Genomic DNA, 18,602 nt, shown 5'->3' on the forward strand with positions numbered 1-18,602 from the left:
CACGATATTGAGCGACTTGCGACGGCGGCAGCGATAACCATATAGTTTGGAGCGAGACACAGGGATCGGACCTTTCGTTCCCACCTATGGTTGTCGCTGCCGCCGTCGCAAGTCGCTCAATGTCGTGGCCGAGCCGTTAGATTTTGTACTGACAGGTTCGCCGACGCGGCCCGAGGTGGAGTCGAGCGCCACACGCAGCATGTCGTGAACCGGCGGTCGCGGCGCCACGTTTCGGAACTGGTTCGCCCACGCCATAACCCCCAGGTGCTCAACGTCGCTTTGGCTCATATCACGGGCTGATAAAACTGGTTGAACGCCTGTAAAACGTAATTTCGGTACTTAGTGTAGGCCTAAGGGCCTACCGCGAACCACGTTCGACGTTTTGCCTCCGTCACACTTACAAGTGCGACAGAGAGGCAACACGTCGAACGTGGTTCGTGGTAGGCCCTCTATTGTTGTCGAGTGTTTCACCGATTACATTTATTCAAATTATTTATATAAAAGGATCCTGCTATTCATGCATGGCGTCTTGCAAGGTGTACAACTAGTATAAATAGTAATTTAAATAAATAGCGAGTATTCGTTCTTTGTTGTTTTTAATGTGTTCGTGTTCATAGGACTGAACGCGCACGGAATAACCTTAAATATGCAGCGCGTTTCATAAAATTACCAATTTTCACTGCTGCATCAATGGCTTGTTGGTTGTTTTCCTCCCACCTCGCCGGGTCGCGCCTCAACCGGCTCAGTGGCGGGGCCGGTCCCCCCATTGACCGCACTAATTCGTTCGCTACACGCCCGTCATTCCAATCCGTCTGAGAATAAAAACAAAGATAAGTATTATACTTAAATGTGTAGGTAAATGTAGTAGTACGGTATGTACCTAGTTGGGTTGAATATAGAAAATAGTTACCTACTAAATAGGAAGTGAATACTTACGGTGAAATTGGTAATACCCCTTTCCAATCGCGAATTAACCCAATCCAAAGTAGATCGATATCCGGGTCCATTTGGTTTCATAAAGTAAGATAAGTAAGTCATGCCAGAGAGTTCGTCCAACCACGGTGAAGCTAAGTATTCCGGCTCTAGCACCATGGGAACTTCGAACTCCCTGTGAGCTAATTTCATTGCGCGGCGACAGTTCTCTACAGCTTCGTGGCGGTCTGGATGTTGAGCAAACAAAGTAACATTTTAGCAACTACATCCTTGTAAATAATTTATGTACTAATACATTCTCTAAATAAACTTACTTATAAGTTACTCACTTAACTCTCTCCAGTGCGGGAAAATACCAGGCTTGCAGTTGTCTAAAAGAGCCGACAGCAGCACACCACTGTTCCAATCCGTAGTCAAGTTGTTGACTCGGCACTCGGGCAGAGCGGCTTGCAGCCACGATAGCATCAATTTTCTACGGTAAAATAATAGGTAACGTAAATAAAGACAGAGCACAGCAAGTACTATGATGTTAGCTATAATAGAGCAAAACAACAAATAAAAATAAACAAGGAAACACAGCCGTGAGACATTATTATTCCTTTCGAGACAATAGGCCTGATGACAAATTTTGAAATCCCTTTTTAATATTGTCGGTACACTTGTAGGTACTGGTCCCGAAAAACTCAATATTTCAGCTATACTCATAAGATTTAACATAAATAATTGCATTTTATTGTAGCTAGTTAAAGCTTCGCGCGAAAACGCCTCGCATGCTATTTGTGACGTCATAAATTACTTGGTGGTAGTGTGGTAGATATTGTTTACATACTTACAGTTACGAATTTTGCCTTGAACCCGAGTGATATTGTTAATTCAGCACCATATATTACGATTAGGGTGATAAATACATTACAAAAATTAATCACAATAATTCATTTTATACAAAACTCTCACACGGTTGCAATTTAAGATTAATTATTTAGATACATATATTATACATTTTTAGTGAAAATACCGAGCGCCGGTATTACATTTTCATTTTTCATTTTTCTGGTTACGACAGCCAACATGGCAATGATAGTTCCATTCAGCCAAATAATTTAAAAAGTTTTTTGGTGAAATATCGTATTATTTAGCATTTTATTTATAAAATAACAAATAAATATTTACTTTATATCGTGTAATAATATTTTTTGGACGTAATAAATGTTTTGTGGCGAAATAATATTTTTTTTGAACCTCCAAACTCTTTGGTGAGGACGTATGGATTACGGTAAATGAGGTTGTCTATGCTGCTCTAAGAAATAATATGTAATGGATTGATGACGTTACGTCTTAGATCGCTTCTGATTGGTGTTTCAGGGAAAATGGCCGATTGGAGAATTTTGTACTTTTATTTTATTGAATATATTAATAATCCTTTAGTTTATACTGAGATTGGGCCATTTTTTGGTATCATATTAACATATATGTTTCTTTGAAACCATTATTTCCATGATTCTTTGTTACTGTCATCAGGCCTATTGGATTCCGCATAAAAATACGATTTTATAAAGGATCTCTTGCCATCTAGATGCCATCGAAGATGGGATCAGGTTTTACCGGACGGGGTATTTCTAAAGAAATAGGAATACACAGGTCGGTCTTACATGAACTGATGAATTTTTTCACTTGCAGAACTAAATACAACAAAAGAAGACTCATTGTCAGCTTTGAGTCATTCATAATATTTTATTCAACTACAGAATGTAAACTAAAATTCAGTTCAGATGTTAATTAAAATAGGCACCAAAATGTATTTTTTACTAGCGACCCGCCCCGGCTTCGTACGGGTTAGCAAATTATACACCTAAACCTTCCTCAAGAATCACTTCTATTGATAGGTGAAAACCGTATGAAAATCCGTTCAGTAATTTTTGAGTTTATCGCGAACAAACATACAAACACACAAACAGACAGACGCGGCGGGGGACTTTGTTTTTTAAGGTGTAGTGATTTATTTTTTATTTATTTGACAAATATGTCCGTCTGCTTTAATATGCATTGTCTGCAGTTAGGTATTTACTTGTAAGTATACATACTTATACAAAATAATAATTTGAACAGCAATATTTTACAATAAAATAAACAAGTTCGCATTTTGTTTGGAGAATCCGTATTATTCAATACGGACGTTGTAATTTAATTTCTATTTAAAATAATTTATTGCTCTTTCTCTCTTGCTTGTAATCTCTATATTAATCTGTCCAATCCCTAGAGTTTGAGAATTTTTGCAATGCGGGGGCCGCGGGATGGAAGCTCAGATCCGGCGCACAGTATGGATGCATAATATAATCTCCACAACTTAAGCTTTTTAGTTGGCTTCGGCTCAGCCTCCTGCGCTGCATGCGCTTTCATACACAAGGGTGGATGGGCTGCAGTTTTCTTAGTGTAAAATCGGTTTAAACAATATATACCTACAACTCTCTAATATTGAACATAAATGTGAAAATATAACGGTAAAATTTAGACAAATGATATCCGTAAAATGAAGTATATATTTTTTCACATTACTATTCGAAAAAGGGCTTTTTTCTTCCCCGCTAGGAGGGATCAAAGTGGCACTTTTCTTCCCTGCTAGGAGGGATCAAAGTTGTACTTTTCTGTTCTAGGACACATTTTTTTTTTTCATTTTTACATACAATTTTTTTAGATTAAATAGTGTTTTGATACATGATAATTTCCTCATTTATTTATTTTATATTTATTTATTTTATATTTCCCTCACTACATTCGGGATTCTATTATAGGTTCCATCGCTTCATTCAGGATTCAATGTAACGCCCTTGACGGAAATATATCATTTTGATCCCTTGTAACACAAACTACTAAAACATTCTTGATAGAGTTGCGCCTACTTTGTGCATGACAAATAAATTTGTACACATGTACTGCATAATTATTTTCCATAGTATTTTCACGGAACCGTACGAACGTGTCTTGCTATTTAAGTCAGTCTCGGTACAAAAAGTCTTGAGGTTGACTGAAGTAGCATATACAGGGTGGAAAGGCACGACGATCCTTTCCGGAAATGGGAGATAGTTTAGCCTAAGCTCTATATTTTCTCCATAGAAACTATGTTAATATGGGCAACCGTTTCTAAATTATGACCTTTTAAACATCCACGCAAAAAACTACTTTGTTCTAACCCTAACAGGTGACAGGGTCAATGAACTTACTTGTAAACAATCAGTATTCGACAGGAAATTATGCTAATTTGTTGCCATCTAACCATTTTTAGGTCTGCTTACAGCACGGTAAGAATCATTGCAGGATTTTCGCTTTCTTAGTGGTTCCACTTGTTCAATACTTGAATGAAATAGTTATGTTATTCCTTAATATTAATAATACTAACCACAACATTGTTTACAACGACAGTTCAAATGGTGACATTGACAACCACTCAAAAGTACGCAATCGTCTTATAAATATCTCTGGTTTCCTTGACTGATAAAAAGGTTTTAGTTTCTTAACACGTTTCACAAAATTATTTTCGAATAATTGGAAACTATTTAAAATAATAAAAAATTACATGTAGGTTGTGTTACTCGTAGTTGCACCAAATGAACTTGCAAAAATGAAATACTAAGAATAAATCAAGAATAAATACTTCTTCAATACCAAACTAACAAACCTTCTTGCGTGGTAGGAAATAGACAAGACGTCTGATGTTTGAAATTAAATTTTCATTGAACTATACTTATTGAATGTCATATTCTTCAAATAAAAATGTTAGATGCTCGTGGCTATTTAAATTTGTGGGGCTGTGTAAAAGATATGGTGTACCAAACCAAACGGAATGTGAAACTGCGGACGAAATGAGACAAAGGCTAATTGGTGCTTTCTGCGGAGGATAAATGACGAAGAGCATACACTATATCGCATGTGCATCGACATACTCGGGTACGGGCTGCGGCGGCGTTGTAATACACGGAGGTACATTTGAACACCGTATGTGAAAAGAAGATAGTATTAAATATTGGAAAAAAGTAATTATCTAAGAAAGTAATAAAATTGTTTGTAATATTTTTGCATGCATTTGATTTATTTGACATTTATGCGTCATTCATACATCATTGCGATACTGTCAACGATCGGAAAAAAGTGTAAAGTCCCGAGCTTTCCCGACGGAGATCCTTAATCTAGCCGTCATGTGCACATGCTATAGGGTTATCACCACAGTTAAAAAGTAGTATTTTTGCAATTTTTATTTTTTACTCAATTAACGATTCTTACCATTACCAATAGTCTCTGTATCACTTAAACGACCTAATACTTCCGGGAAGGATCGTCGTGCCTTTCCACCCTGTATATAAGTAGAACAAATACGAATGTTTCCGATGGAAAACAATTATGCGCTACATTTGTACCGTTTCGCTGACAAATTATACTATTTTATGCTGACTTATAATTTTTTTAAGTATCAAAGATATATGGCCTGTGGCCATGGCCGTGCCTCCGCCAAGACAAGACAAAAAGGCACTGCCTACCTTTTCTAGATTAAATTTTCGCATAAAACATAATTTAGGTACATATATCTCACCTGGGTGGGAATTTACTGCGTCCAATTTGGTATCGCACTATAAGAGACCAAATCAAACCTAAAATAAGCTTCAAATTTCCGTTCACGATGTCCACATTACCTAAAACAAAATAGCCGCAATTAATTAGCCAGTTCACAAAATCAGTCTCACATGACAAGGTGGTGGCTGTCACCTCTACCTATTGACAATGACTTAAGTTTCAAGATGACATGTATTGGAACCGCGTCGAGCACCAGTACCATCACCTTACAGTGGTTCAACGGAGTCCCATCGAGCTGTATAATTTGGAAATTACTGCAATTTAATATTTAATCAAGTGTTAGTGAGAGATGATTTCCTCATAATTTCAATGCTGGCCATATGGAGTTTATTGTGTAGATAAGACGTCAATCGGAGACCTAAGCAAAAGAGGTTATTGGGCGACAGTTACCTTTCTGGTTAGCAATACAATAACCGAGAATTTAACATAATATTTATATAACACAATAAAGAGTAGTAGAGTTTATCATATTCATCGGGATGACGCCGGGTTGTAGCAGCTTTTCAAACCTCTGAGTCTACATAACTTGTGTTTGACTGATACTAACCTATATTAACCAGCTTAACACCATCGTCCTCGATGGCATGCAAAGCAGTAGTGACGTTATCCAATTTGTGATGCTGGTTGGAAGGGTTCGGGCTCCAGCCTTTCAGCCGGCGGCCTTGTAACGCTTCCACTAACGCACACAACACTGTACCGTCTCGTAGGTCTTCAACTAAGTCTGCTACCTGTCACCACAAACATAATGGGACTAGATAAGTAAAAACGTTCATACGTTTTAGGTGCTTACTAGGATTTCTGCATGCGAATTCTTATAAATTACCTTTATATCCATCGGTTTTAATGTTTCGTTGACCCAGTTTTTAAAGGTGTTAGCTTGAATTTCGACCCAAAGATCCTCATGACCCTTGATGGGCATGCCCTTGGCAGCGGTGCCCTCGGGGCTCCGCGCCGCCAGGCCCGCCTGCGTGATCCGGCCGGCCGACCCCTCTGCCGAGTGCGCACGCACACCCTGGTGCGTCACTCGCACCCCTTCCATCTCGATTCGATCCAACTTACTAAATACGATGTATCATAAATTAAGTTACATTTTGGTCTTTGGCACTATATTTCGTTGTCAACTGAAACAAAATATTAAATAATTAGATATATATATTTGCAGATGCATAGTATTAGTTAAAGCGCTTAATTTTCAGGTGACATTCGGGTGATGACTACAGAAGCATTAAGGGTATCATTCCATTTCTGACCGCAGCTGCACTACTAGTACGAACGCGTCGGTGTTATTGTAAAATGAATAGTAGTGCTGCTGTCGTTGGAAATGGACTGTCGCCTTAAGGATGACTCACGTTAGACTCACGAGTTCTATGACATGACAGGTGATCACATGATGCTTTCCATAGTAAACGATGCGCCGGAAGCTCCGGCCCGGACACGGCCCGGTCTAACGTGAGTACCTAATCCTTTACTGTTGCAACGTTACTGATGCCGCGTTATCGCAGACCACATCACTGTCTATCTCCTTGATAAATGAAACGATGTAAGGTTTACTCGGGTTCACCCAAAATTCCATCATAATAAAAGTCTCTTTTCGGAATTACCCGAATACACCTTACCTACCTATAAGTAAGTAATATTTCATTTATGTGGTTCCTAACGAGCTGTGAGTATCGTAATGACATGTAAAATATTTACAAATATTGATTGATATGATTGATTGATAAAAAAGATGGGACGGTTTAATTGTGGCAATACCGTAAAATGGGGTGAGTTGGGTCGAAATCGAAGTTCAACCCTGGATAAAAGTTTATTTTTATATGTGGCACATTGATTTATATACAAAAAAAGGGTTCCGGATGTATGAATTTTAGTTTGTCAATGATAATTTGTTGCTTCATTGCATAGTTTCAACGAAAAATACATAACAGTAGGCAAACCCAGCTCACCCCGTAGTTGGGGTTATAAGGGCTAGCAATGGGGTGAGATGGGAAAATTGCTAGGGTTGAAGCAATTTTTTGGATTAAGACAATAGCTTGACTTGTCAAGAGATTTTTTTATATTAATGTAGCAAAATTATGTTTTATTTATGCTCCTACTTAAACCGGTTTAATGTTTTCGGTAAGTTATGACCCTTATTTTTATGACGTATAAATAGTTTTCGAACGAGCGAGCGAAGCGAAGCGAAGCGAAGCGAAGCGAAGCGAAGTTCTTACATTCGACTTGGGCCACGCGGCCGGCTAGCGGCACGTCCCGGCATTTCGATGTTTTTAAGCTGAACTGTCAGAGGATAGTTTGATACTCAAGAACTTTAGTAAATTTGTCCTAATTTAAATGAAATAGGACAAACGTGTAGTCGAGAGCATTATATTTTAGTCATTAAATTATGAGCAAGCTCGATCAAGGGATTATTGAGATTGAAGAGCTTAGAAGGGCAAAAAGCTGTTTGTGAGAGGTCTTGCTATTCTGGTCATTTTATTTGCAAAAACATGGCCGAGTTTAGTATCAAATGAAAGTGCTCGGTTTACACTTTTATAATATCGTTTTTAAATTTACCATTTTGAAATAATTAGCAAGATAAACCTAAAAATAAAATTAACATAATATAGGTATTTGACATTTGACAGGAAATATTTCGGCTTAGCACAGATACAGTTTATTTTAATTTCTATGGTGGCTTAAATCCAGGGGAGGGACAGTCGTATATAAAGCCCTTTATTCGAATAAAATAGCGCCATCTATATTACTTAACGCTATACTTTTTTTTTAATATGGATTCACTTTATTTTGTCAATACGTCTTAAAAGTCTTGTATCCAGGGCATGAAACAACAAAAAAAACATCTGATAGGACAGATTATTTTTAGATGGTCAAGCAAATCTTATCAGTAGAAAAATGCGCAAAATACAAATTTTCTATGAGACGCTATCCCTTCGCGCCTACATTTTTTCAAAATTGCCGCCTTTTTCTACTGACAAGATCTGCTTGACCAAGTAAGTATATCCATCGTTGCCATGGAGGCGATTGTCACAAAAAACAACTTAGTCAAATAAAACTCAAAATATTAAAACACCGTATTTATTGTCTGTATTACGACATAATTCAGATAAATAAAAATACTTACGGTTTTACAATGTTAAATGAAACAAAGTTTTCATACGCCATCATAGTTGCTGAGAACTTTATTACCAGAAAATTCAGAAAAAATCATGGCGATTAGATTCACAACCTGATGCGTGTAATTTTGTTTCGTGATCAATTGTGTATTATAGGTACCTGTACCTACTTTATTTACATCAACAGTCAAGTTAAAAGTACCTAATCTGTTTTCGTGTATTAATAAATACCCTGAAGCCTTTTTCAAAGTCTATGTTTTTTACGTTCGCAACATGCTTAGACGGTATTTATGCACCTCCCCCCCTCCCTGATATTGAAGTTGATATTTCTGGTTAAGAATTACAGATGGCGCTTCAAAATGGATGCAAGAAAGTTCCACGAGAGGGCTCTCTTTGTCCTATATATTAATTATATTACACATACTACTCTTTGCTTAAATCTATCAATTAAGGGCTACACAGACCTTGCAATAAATCCACGTGATTTTTGATCCATTGCCGCCTATAGTGCGACAAAAAATGCAACAAATATAACAAAGTCAATGGCTCTATATAACTTTTGGTTACCCGCGAGTTCTCAGTTCGGGATGAACTACTAGTTTAGATCAATTATAAAAAAATATTTTGATCTATATGGAAGGTGAATCCCATCAAAAACATTAATATGAAATTAAATACCTGCATGACACACTATGACACGTCGACAGATAGAAACGTCTATCGACGTAGTGTCACAAATTTGTGTGCAAATACATGCTTTTCAAATATTAATAATAAAATTAAAATAAAATAGTCACGAGTTCAATAAAAGTCGATTAAACACTCAGCAGGTCTGTATTACTGTATGAAATAAATAAAATGCACATTTTAATATAACATATATATTTAACTTGCAATTTCTTTAATTCCTCCGCTACTTCTATATTTTTAAAATAATATTTACCATTTTATCATAATGTAAGACACTTTTGACTACTTATGTATATCGACAACCCTGAACTACGAACAACTCTCCCCTCGATCATCCCGGTACACCCCGTACGTAACACCAACTCTCCCCATTCATGACCCAACTGTCCCCGTTGTCGTCCCAACTCACCCCTCAGCACCTCTAGCACAACTGGCCGCGACAGGCGCGAGAAGAGACAGATCGGCGCGACTTGGCGGCTTGTCGCGTGTTGGCAGCACAACTCACGCGCGAGAGCCGCGACAAACTCGCGATCAGGTGTCACTGTCAGAAAATGACAACGATCGCGACTTTGAACTAAAATCCGTAGCACAACTGCCTATTTTGAGACAAAATATTCTCTCGGCTTTATGTCAATCCGCGAGTCGAAGTCTACGCGACTTTATAACGCGACTCGCTCTCGCGGGTGGTTTGCTTGTACTTTTTTAACTGAACTCATGATAATTATAACTTAAAAACAAGTTTCATATATTATGTAATAATATAATTTGTATAATTACTTATTGCCCTAAGGGATAAGGAAGTATGGAACAATCACTAAATGCGCTTTACGCACTCTTATATCGATTATGCACGGTGATACCAACAAGTACCACAACACACCCATCATGTTTACAACTTTAATTTCAAACAGCTAGCTTGTAGGTACTAAATTAAGTAAATAGGTACATATGTAGGATTTTTTAAATTTCAATTCAGGTTCGTAAGATTGTAAAAGTATAATCCTAAGACTTCCTTACACAAAACTTTCATCAACCTAACAACTAACAACGGAGCCCGCTTGCTTGTACATAAACGAAGCCGATGAGGTGGGTAGGTACAAATGTTCAAAACAAACTATCCAACTTATTAAGTAATTTAGTAGTAAGTAGTTAACTTATTATTATTAAGTAAGCCTTAGTAGTAGTAGTATTTAGGATCACGGTTAGATGTCTAATTTCAACAATCTCTTACTATTTAGGTGCCGTTTGGAACCTTCCTCGACTTCAACAAAACATAGGGGGAAGCGGGGCAGCTTGGTACACCTTTTTAGGCCCCAAAATGAATTCAAAATAATTTTTTTTTGTACTTAGTAGATGACAAATTTACTAAGGTATACAAAGTATATGTTTTTTTGTTAAATTTATGGCCAGTAAAAGAGATATATGGATTTAAAAAAAAAATGGGATTTGTTCAATTGTGCCCCACCTGCAGGGTACTTTGATACATTACATGGGACACTTTGATACATCATTTTGGGGTACTTTGGCACGTGAATCAAAGTGCCCCGTAAGTGTTTCAAACTGCCCCCCAGAGCACACTTTACAGATCAACTCAGTTAGCTGACCAGTAGTAAACTTATTAAACATTATAACACGTCTATTAACTGCGGTGCTATTAGAACATACTACAGTTATTAAGCAGCAAGTGCACTAACAGTACAAAAAACAACTTTTAATAAAATCAGTGTCAGTTTTTGACAAAAAGCTACTTTGGTTGTTTTAACTTTTCTTTGTCAATTTTCTTTCTCTTTGTACGTTCGCACTATTCATTAAAAAATATTAAAAAAAAACACAACAATAAACTGGCAGGGCACTTAGATACACTAGAGGGGCACTTTGATATGTTCAAAACTGCCCCAATCTTTATTGTACCAAAGTACCCCAATGGTCAAATAAATTAAAAATAATTTATTAAAAATATACTATTAAGTATTACTTTAAAATAATAAGCTAATCCTATTACTGAATAAACGTACTAAGCGCTCATTATGATGTTCATCCGGTAAAGTCTAAAATTTCGCACCACTACTCGATAAAAAAATCATAATTTATTTACTATGCGACCGCGGAAACACGTTTTCACGCACCAAGCGGCAACGGCTGTCAGGAGAGATCTACCGAAGCTCGTACCTTACTCACACATACAAAGCCACGTTTTAGTGTTGCAGAAGGTGAACATAAGTTTTTAGTTAAGGAATTAGTGTGGGTGTTCAAAACTGCCCCTTGTGCCTATCTACCCCGCTTCCCCCTACCTACATGTGGCCTGTGCCCGCTGCATCGTACTGTAACAGAATGATGTAATACGTGGCTGTAACAGGATCATGTCCGGCTCAAAATCATGCTTTGTATGAAATATTATCAGTCATCACCCACTAAACCATTCCGTCCCCTGCCAACACCATACCGTGACGTGACTGGACCGACCCGACCAACAATATTTTGAAGGAGTCGTTACGCTCATGTCATAGTCTGCGTAGCATAGGTACGGTTATCATATGGTCTACTCTACCATATTAAAACTCCTCTAGATCATACCCGCGTTCTAGATGTTTCACTTCATGTTTGACAGGGTCTGATACGATCATGCTATGATACGTTGCTGTCAGCATTAAGTATGAAGTGGGCCTTGGGGAGCTAATCATGGCTTCTAGGAGTTGTAGGTACCTACCTACTTTATTTTTGTTTCATTTCAGGTAAAAAATACAGGAGTGAAAAAAAACAATATTTAAATTAATAATATATTGCTTTGCCTTATATATTCTTGCAATATTCGACTTCTTATTATTAAGCCCAGCCACCCGTCATCGAAATGTATTTTATTAATGTAAATACAGTGAGCAAGCCCAGCCACCCGTCATCGAAATGTATTTTATTAATGTAAATATAGTGAACAAGCCCAGCCACCCGTCATCGAAATGTATTTTATAACCTAATATATTATTAACATCTAGAACCACAATAGAGAAATTGTAAGAATCTTCTTTATTACCCTTGAAAAGTATTTTCTCTCTTCCTTTTTCTTCGACATGCGGCGTAGGACAATTAAATATCACCCTGGAAAGAAAATTGGTTTGTAAACAAAAAAAAAAAATATGGTCGTGACTTCATCGAGGACTATGAAATAAGCTTTTCATATCAATTTGTCAAATCATAAACAGTTACACAGTACACATACACACAAATGCCATCCATTATTGGCACAATATTTGCTTATGAAAGCAGAAAAATATAAATGATCGTATTAGATTCATAATTGTTACATATTTGCCGTAACTTATTTTTAAAATGTTTTTTTTTTCAATTAAAAGACACATCAAGATTGTTTACCTATTTCTAATGCTAAAAAAATGAACTATAGATAGGTACGCCATAACCATTATGGTTATTATAATAGTTCACTTCCTCGGTGGTGTTCTTAAAGCTAAAGCGCTTCTCACATCTTAGTGACTTTAGAAACGGGGACAGCTCCGCGTTTGAAACCTAAAAGCTTGCCTAGTGTGTTTCTTTTCCTGACTCTCCACTTCGGGGCCCGTTGGCACGTTCCTGTTAACAATATTTTCCTTTGGGTGCTGGGATATCAATCGTGTCTAGGATAATGCTGGACTTATTCTGAAAAAAAAAACACAATTTACAACAGGAATATGAGAACTAAAACCAATAAGTAAGGGGTCATCCATTAATTACGTCACACGTTTAGGGGGAGGGAGGGGGTCAAGAAAATGTGACATATTGTGACATGGGGGAGGGGGGAGACACAAACTTTGTGACGTCACTTTAACTTCATCAGTAACCGAAATTTTTTTTTTAATTATTTTATTCGCTGTTCATTTAAATAACAAGTTTTTAAAATGATAATCGTTTTTATTCTTTTAATTTTCTTTCCTAAGCAGTTTTGGGTTATAAAATTACTAATATTTATATCGTCAAAAATATTTTGATAAAATATTAATAATACTTAGGTACTTACTTAATTCGATTTGGCGATTTCGTAGAAAAAATGTGACGTCACACTAGGGGGGAGGGGTTTGCCAAATGTGACCAAATGTGACAAGGGGGGGGGGGGGGAGGGGTCAAAAAACCTAGAAATTCGTGTGACGTAATTAATGGATGACCCCTAATAGCAATTCCATTAATTATAGTTATTTACAAAAATATTTTATTTAAAAGGTTTATTAAACAGAAATTAAAAAACAATATATATTTTAAGGAATATTATCAAAATTTAGTATATAAGGCTCTATTACTTACATTTTTTTCATATTTTTTCTCGTAATTAAATGTTGACAAAATTTGAAAGTTCCTTGACTTTGACAGGAAAAACTTAACCATCGACAATAAACTAGATTTTTTACCACCAAAGAACGAATGAAATAGCGCAACCCTGTTTCCGATTCAGTGTTGTCACATGTAAATAGCATTTATGTTTAGACTTTGATTCTATCGGGGAACACTGATGAGTCGCGCCGCGACTTTGAGTTCTCTACGCGGATGTACTGCACCTCTAGCACATCTTGCATCCGCGACTTAGACCGCGACTCGAGTCGACATTCCCGCGGCTGTCAAATCTGTCGATTTCCGTAGCACAACTTGTACCCGCGACTGCAACAGCCGCGTAGAGAACTCAAAGTCGCGGCGCGACTCATCAGTGTTCCCCGATGGAATCAAAGTCTAAACATAAATGCTATTTACATGTGACAACACTGAATCGGAAACAGGGTTGCGCTATTTCATTCGTTCTTTGATGGTAATAAATCTAGTTTATTGTCGATGGTTAAGTTTTTCCTGTCAAAGTCAAGGAACTTTCAAATTTTGTCAACATTTAATTACGAGAAAAAATATGAAAAAAATGTAAGTAATAGAGCCTTATATACTAAATTTTGATAATATTCCTTAAAATATATAATATATAGTTTATTAATTTCTGTTTAATAAACCTTTTAAATAAAATATTTTTGTAAATAACTATAATTAATGGAATTGCTATTATTGGTTTGGTTCTCATATTCCTGTTGTATATTGTGTTTTTTTTTTCAGAATAAGTCCAGCATTATCCTAGACACGATTGATATCCCAGCACCCAAAGGAAAATATTGTTAACAGGGATGTGCCAACGGGACCCGAAGTGGAGAGTCAGGAAAAGAAACACACTAGGCAAGCTTGTAGGTTTCAAACGCGGAGCTGTCCGTTTCTAAAGTCACTAAGATGTGAGAAGCGCTTTAGCTTTAAGAACACCACCGAGGAAGTTAACTATTATAATAACCATAATGGTTATGGCGTACCTATCTATAGTTCATTTTTTTAGCATTAGAAATAAGGTAAACTCTTGATGTGTCTTTTAATTGAAAAACACATTTTAAAAATAAGTTACAGCAAATATGTAACAATTATGAATCTAATACGATCATTTATATTTTTCTGCTTTCATAAGCAAATATTGTGCCCATAATGGATGGCATGTGTGTGTACTGTGTAACTGTTTATGATTTGACAAATTGATATGAAAAGCTTATTTCATAGTCCTCGATGAAGTCACGACCATATTTTATTTTTTTGTTTACAAACCAATTTTCTTTCCAGGGTGATATTTAATTGTCCTACGCCGCATGTCGAATAAAAAGGAAGAGAGAAAATACTTTTCAAGGGTAATAAAGAAGATTCTTACAATTTCTCTATTGTGGTTCTAGATGTTAATAATATATTAGGTTTAATAATAAGAAGTCGAATATTGCAAGAATATAATAGGCAAAGCAATATACTATTAATTTAAATATTGTTTTTTTTTCACTCCTGTATTTTTTACCTAACCTACAACTCCTAGAAGCCATGATTAGCTCCCCAAGGCCCACTTCATACCTAATGCTGACAGCAACGTATCATAGCATGATCGTATCAGGCCCTGTCAAACATGAAGTGAAACATCTAGAACGCGGGTATGATCTAGAGGAGTTTCAATATGGTAGACCATATGATAACCGTATGTACCTATGCTACGCAGACTATGACATGAGCGTAACGACTCCTTCAAAATATTGTTGGTCGGGTCGGTCCAGTCACGTCACGGTATGGTGTTAGCAGGGGACGGAATGGTTTAGTGGGTGATGACTGATAATATTTCATACAAAGCATGATTTTGAGCCGGACATGATCCTGTTACAGCCGCGTATTACATCATTCTGTTACAGTACGATGCAGCGGGCACAGGCCACATGTAGGTATGTTTTGTTGAAGTCGAGGAAGGTTCCAAACGGTACCTAAATAGTAAGAGATTGTTGAAATTAGACATCTAACCGTGATCCTAAATACTACTACTAAGACTATGGCTTACTTAATAAGTTGGATAGTTTGTTTTGAACATTTGTACCTACCCACCTCATCGGCTTCGTTTATGTACAAGCAAGCGGGCTCCGTTGTTAGGTTGGTGAAAGTTTTGTGTAAGGAAGTCTTAGGATTACTTTTACAAACTTACGAACCTGAATTGAAATTTAAAAAATCCTACATATGTACCTATTTACTTAATTGAGTACCTACAAGCTAGCTGTTTGAAATTAAAGTTGTAAACATGATGGGTGTGTTGTGGTACTTGTAGGTATCACCGTGCATAATCGATATAAGAGTGCGTAAAGCGCATTTAGTGATTATTCCATACTTCCTTATCCCTTAGGGCAATAAGTAATTATACAAATTATATTATTACATAATATATGAAACTTGTTTTTAAGTTATAATTATCATGAGTTCAGTTACAAAAGTACAAGCAAACCACCCGCGAGAGCGAGTCGCGTTATAAAGTCGCGTAGACTTCAACTCGCGGATTGACATAAAGCCGAGAGAATATTTTGTCTCAAAATAGGCAGTTGTGCTACGGATTTTAGTTCAAAGTCGCGATCGTTGTCATTTTCTGACAGTGACACCTGATCGCGAGATTGTCGCGGCTCTCGCGCGTGAGTTGTGCTGCCAACACGCGACAAGCCGCCAAGTCGCGCCGATCTGTCTCTTCTCGCGCCTGTCGCGGCCAGTTGTGCTAGAGGTGCTGCTCTCCCCATAAAAATCCTCAAATGCGGTTGATTCGTTTTCTATGTTAAAACCATTAGTAATAAAGAAAATATAACTTTTGTTTTTCTGTTTCCAATAAGCCATGTAGGTAAGTATATAAACGATATTCGAAAGGTGGATGAACACACTTTGGCAAACATCACATAAAAACAAAGTTAAATTCAACTAAAAATCCGCCGGTTTCGAGCATCAACTTTGACAGTGAATTTGTGTTTCAAAATTGTATGATTTGGCAGCTTAGTGTTGCGAAAAGAAGAAATAAATATGTTTAAAAATTTAATCAAATTACTTTGAGAGTAACCTGAGCCCGAAATCATCAAATTAGGACTTCACGTCAACCACGCAAAGACCAAGCTGATGTTTGTGTATCGGAAAAACCCTCCTCCACGAAGCTTACAACTAAAAGATCTCGATTGTGTCAGTGCCTTCACCTACCTCGGCTCACTTATATCTAGCGATGGTAGTTGTGACGGAGAAATTATTCGGAGGATTCAAATATCGAAGGGAGCTATGGCTCGGCTAGATAAGATTTGGAAGGATCGTATTATATTAAGACAGACAAAGGTTAGACTTGTGCGCTCTCTGGTTTTCCCAATCTTTCTGTATGGTTCGGAGACATGGACCAAACGAGCCAATATGATAAAGCGTATTAACGCGTTTGAGATGTGGTGTTACCGCCGGCTTTAACGAATTCCGTGGACGGCAATGCGTACCAATCAGTCCATACTAGAGGAGCTACGCATAAACCGCCGGTTGTCAACGATATGCCAGGACCAAATGCTGTCATACTTCGGACACCTCTCACGACGCTCTCCAGATAGCCTGGAAAGAGTAATAATGACGGGCAAAGTTGAAGGCACGAGACCTCAGGGCCCTCCTCCTACTAGATGGTGTGCTCAAATTACGGCACCTATGCAATTAAAACTGCACGAGGCCATGCGCTTAGCGGGGAACAGAACCCTATGGAGGAACCTGGTCTTCAACAGAAGGATATGATGTCACGATCCTCAGTATTGAGGGACCGACTGAAGAAGAAGAGCCCGAAAATTAAAGTATGTAGCTACTGAAAAAATAAATTCTGGATTCGCAACCCAACTCCCCCTGGGGGCCGATTTTTGAAATTCGATCGCTCGATTTCGTCACTCGAAAATCGGTGGAAAACGGCGAAATGCTAATTTTTGAAATACAAGCGATAGAAATTTGGAATCGAGTGGTATTGACCACTCGTTTTCAATTCTATTACTGCTTACTTACTGCTTACTGCTAGCCTTTCTCCGCAGACGTTTTGTCTGGTTGCCCTTGGCATAGGCCTCTCCCATATTCCTCCATGCGTCCCTGTCCAGAGCCTGTCTTCTCCATAAGGCTCCAGCCACCTGCCTGAACTCGTCTTCCCATCTCATTTTTTGTCTATTAGTAGAATTTAAATGACTAGTAGCGGAGATATTATTGAACGAAATGCACGAAATAGAGCGGTCGAATTTCAAAAATCGGCCCCCAGCAATGCTGCTTCAGTCGCCATCCGAATATCGCTCTATCTGTGACTATATTATTGTGTATTGATTAAAAAGATGGAAATGAATCTAAGAAAAACACTCTATCTATGTACGTATATGGAAAACACTTTTATAAATTATAATGGAATTGGAACCGATAATGAAACTTATACCACATTTAATAATTGTAATCTACACCGAGTAAATTAAAATGGGTGCAAAAGTTCTCTTTCAATTACTGTAGTTTTATTATTAATAAAAGTATTTATAATAAATTTAAGTAAACCGGTTGGTACCTACATTTCTTTTGACTCGTTACTGGAACATTTTCCTAAATATAGACTTCATCATAATATGCCTTTCAAGGCCTCCATTTTCTTTTAAATACCTTACAAATGCTACCCCACACCATAGCGTTGCACCAAAAAAACTCAACGCCATTTTATGGGTACCTACGAGAGGTACCTAACTAATCGAAAAAATTTAGTACCCTGTTTTTCTTATACCCCTTTGTGGGCGCTTGAAATGGTACTAACGACAACTAAGTTAAGATGCGGACGGACAGAAATACCGACGTGGCGAAATTTCAAGGCATCATAGTTGACTACGGAACCCTAACGAAAAGATTGCACATTTGTATTTGCTAAGTATTTACAAA

The 18,602-nt window shown here is 37.3% G+C and overlaps 1 protein-coding gene and 1 long non-coding RNA gene across 4 annotated transcripts in view; one reads left to right on the forward strand and one right to left on the reverse strand.

Moving 5' to 3' along the window:
• LOC134804415 (filamin-A) overlaps window positions 1–18,602 on the reverse strand; it is a 142,526-nt gene that overhangs the window by 111,445 nt on the left and 12,479 nt on the right. For all 3 annotated transcript variants that reach the window (XM_063777448.1, XM_063777449.1, XM_063777447.1), the window contains exons 2-8: window positions 6,380–6,677; window positions 6,104–6,284; window positions 5,516–5,615; window positions 1,263–1,405; window positions 937–1,160; window positions 671–812; window positions 154–317 (exon numbers count right to left, since the gene is read on the reverse strand). In XM_063777448.1, coding sequence (XP_063633518.1) covers window positions 154–317; window positions 671–812; window positions 937–1,160; window positions 1,263–1,405; window positions 5,516–5,615; window positions 6,104–6,284; window positions 6,380–6,595 — 1,170 coding nt within the window. In that variant the 5' untranslated portion in view covers window positions 6,596–6,677. The remainder of the gene's footprint in view (window positions 1–153; window positions 318–670; window positions 813–936; window positions 1,161–1,262; window positions 1,406–5,515; window positions 5,616–6,103; window positions 6,285–6,379; window positions 6,678–18,602) is intronic.
• On the forward strand, window positions 13,897–15,119 carry LOC134805122 (uncharacterized). The gene is made up of 3 exons (XR_010146247.1): window positions 13,897–14,246; window positions 14,433–14,557; window positions 14,976–15,119. It is a non-coding gene; the product is annotated as an uncharacterized LOC134805122 (long non-coding RNA).

Source organism: Cydia splendana, chromosome Z, assembly GCF_910591565.1.
Source record: "Cydia splendana chromosome Z, ilCydSple1.2, whole genome shotgun sequence".
Lineage (NCBI taxonomy): Eukaryota > Metazoa > Arthropoda > Insecta > Lepidoptera > Tortricidae > Cydia > Cydia splendana.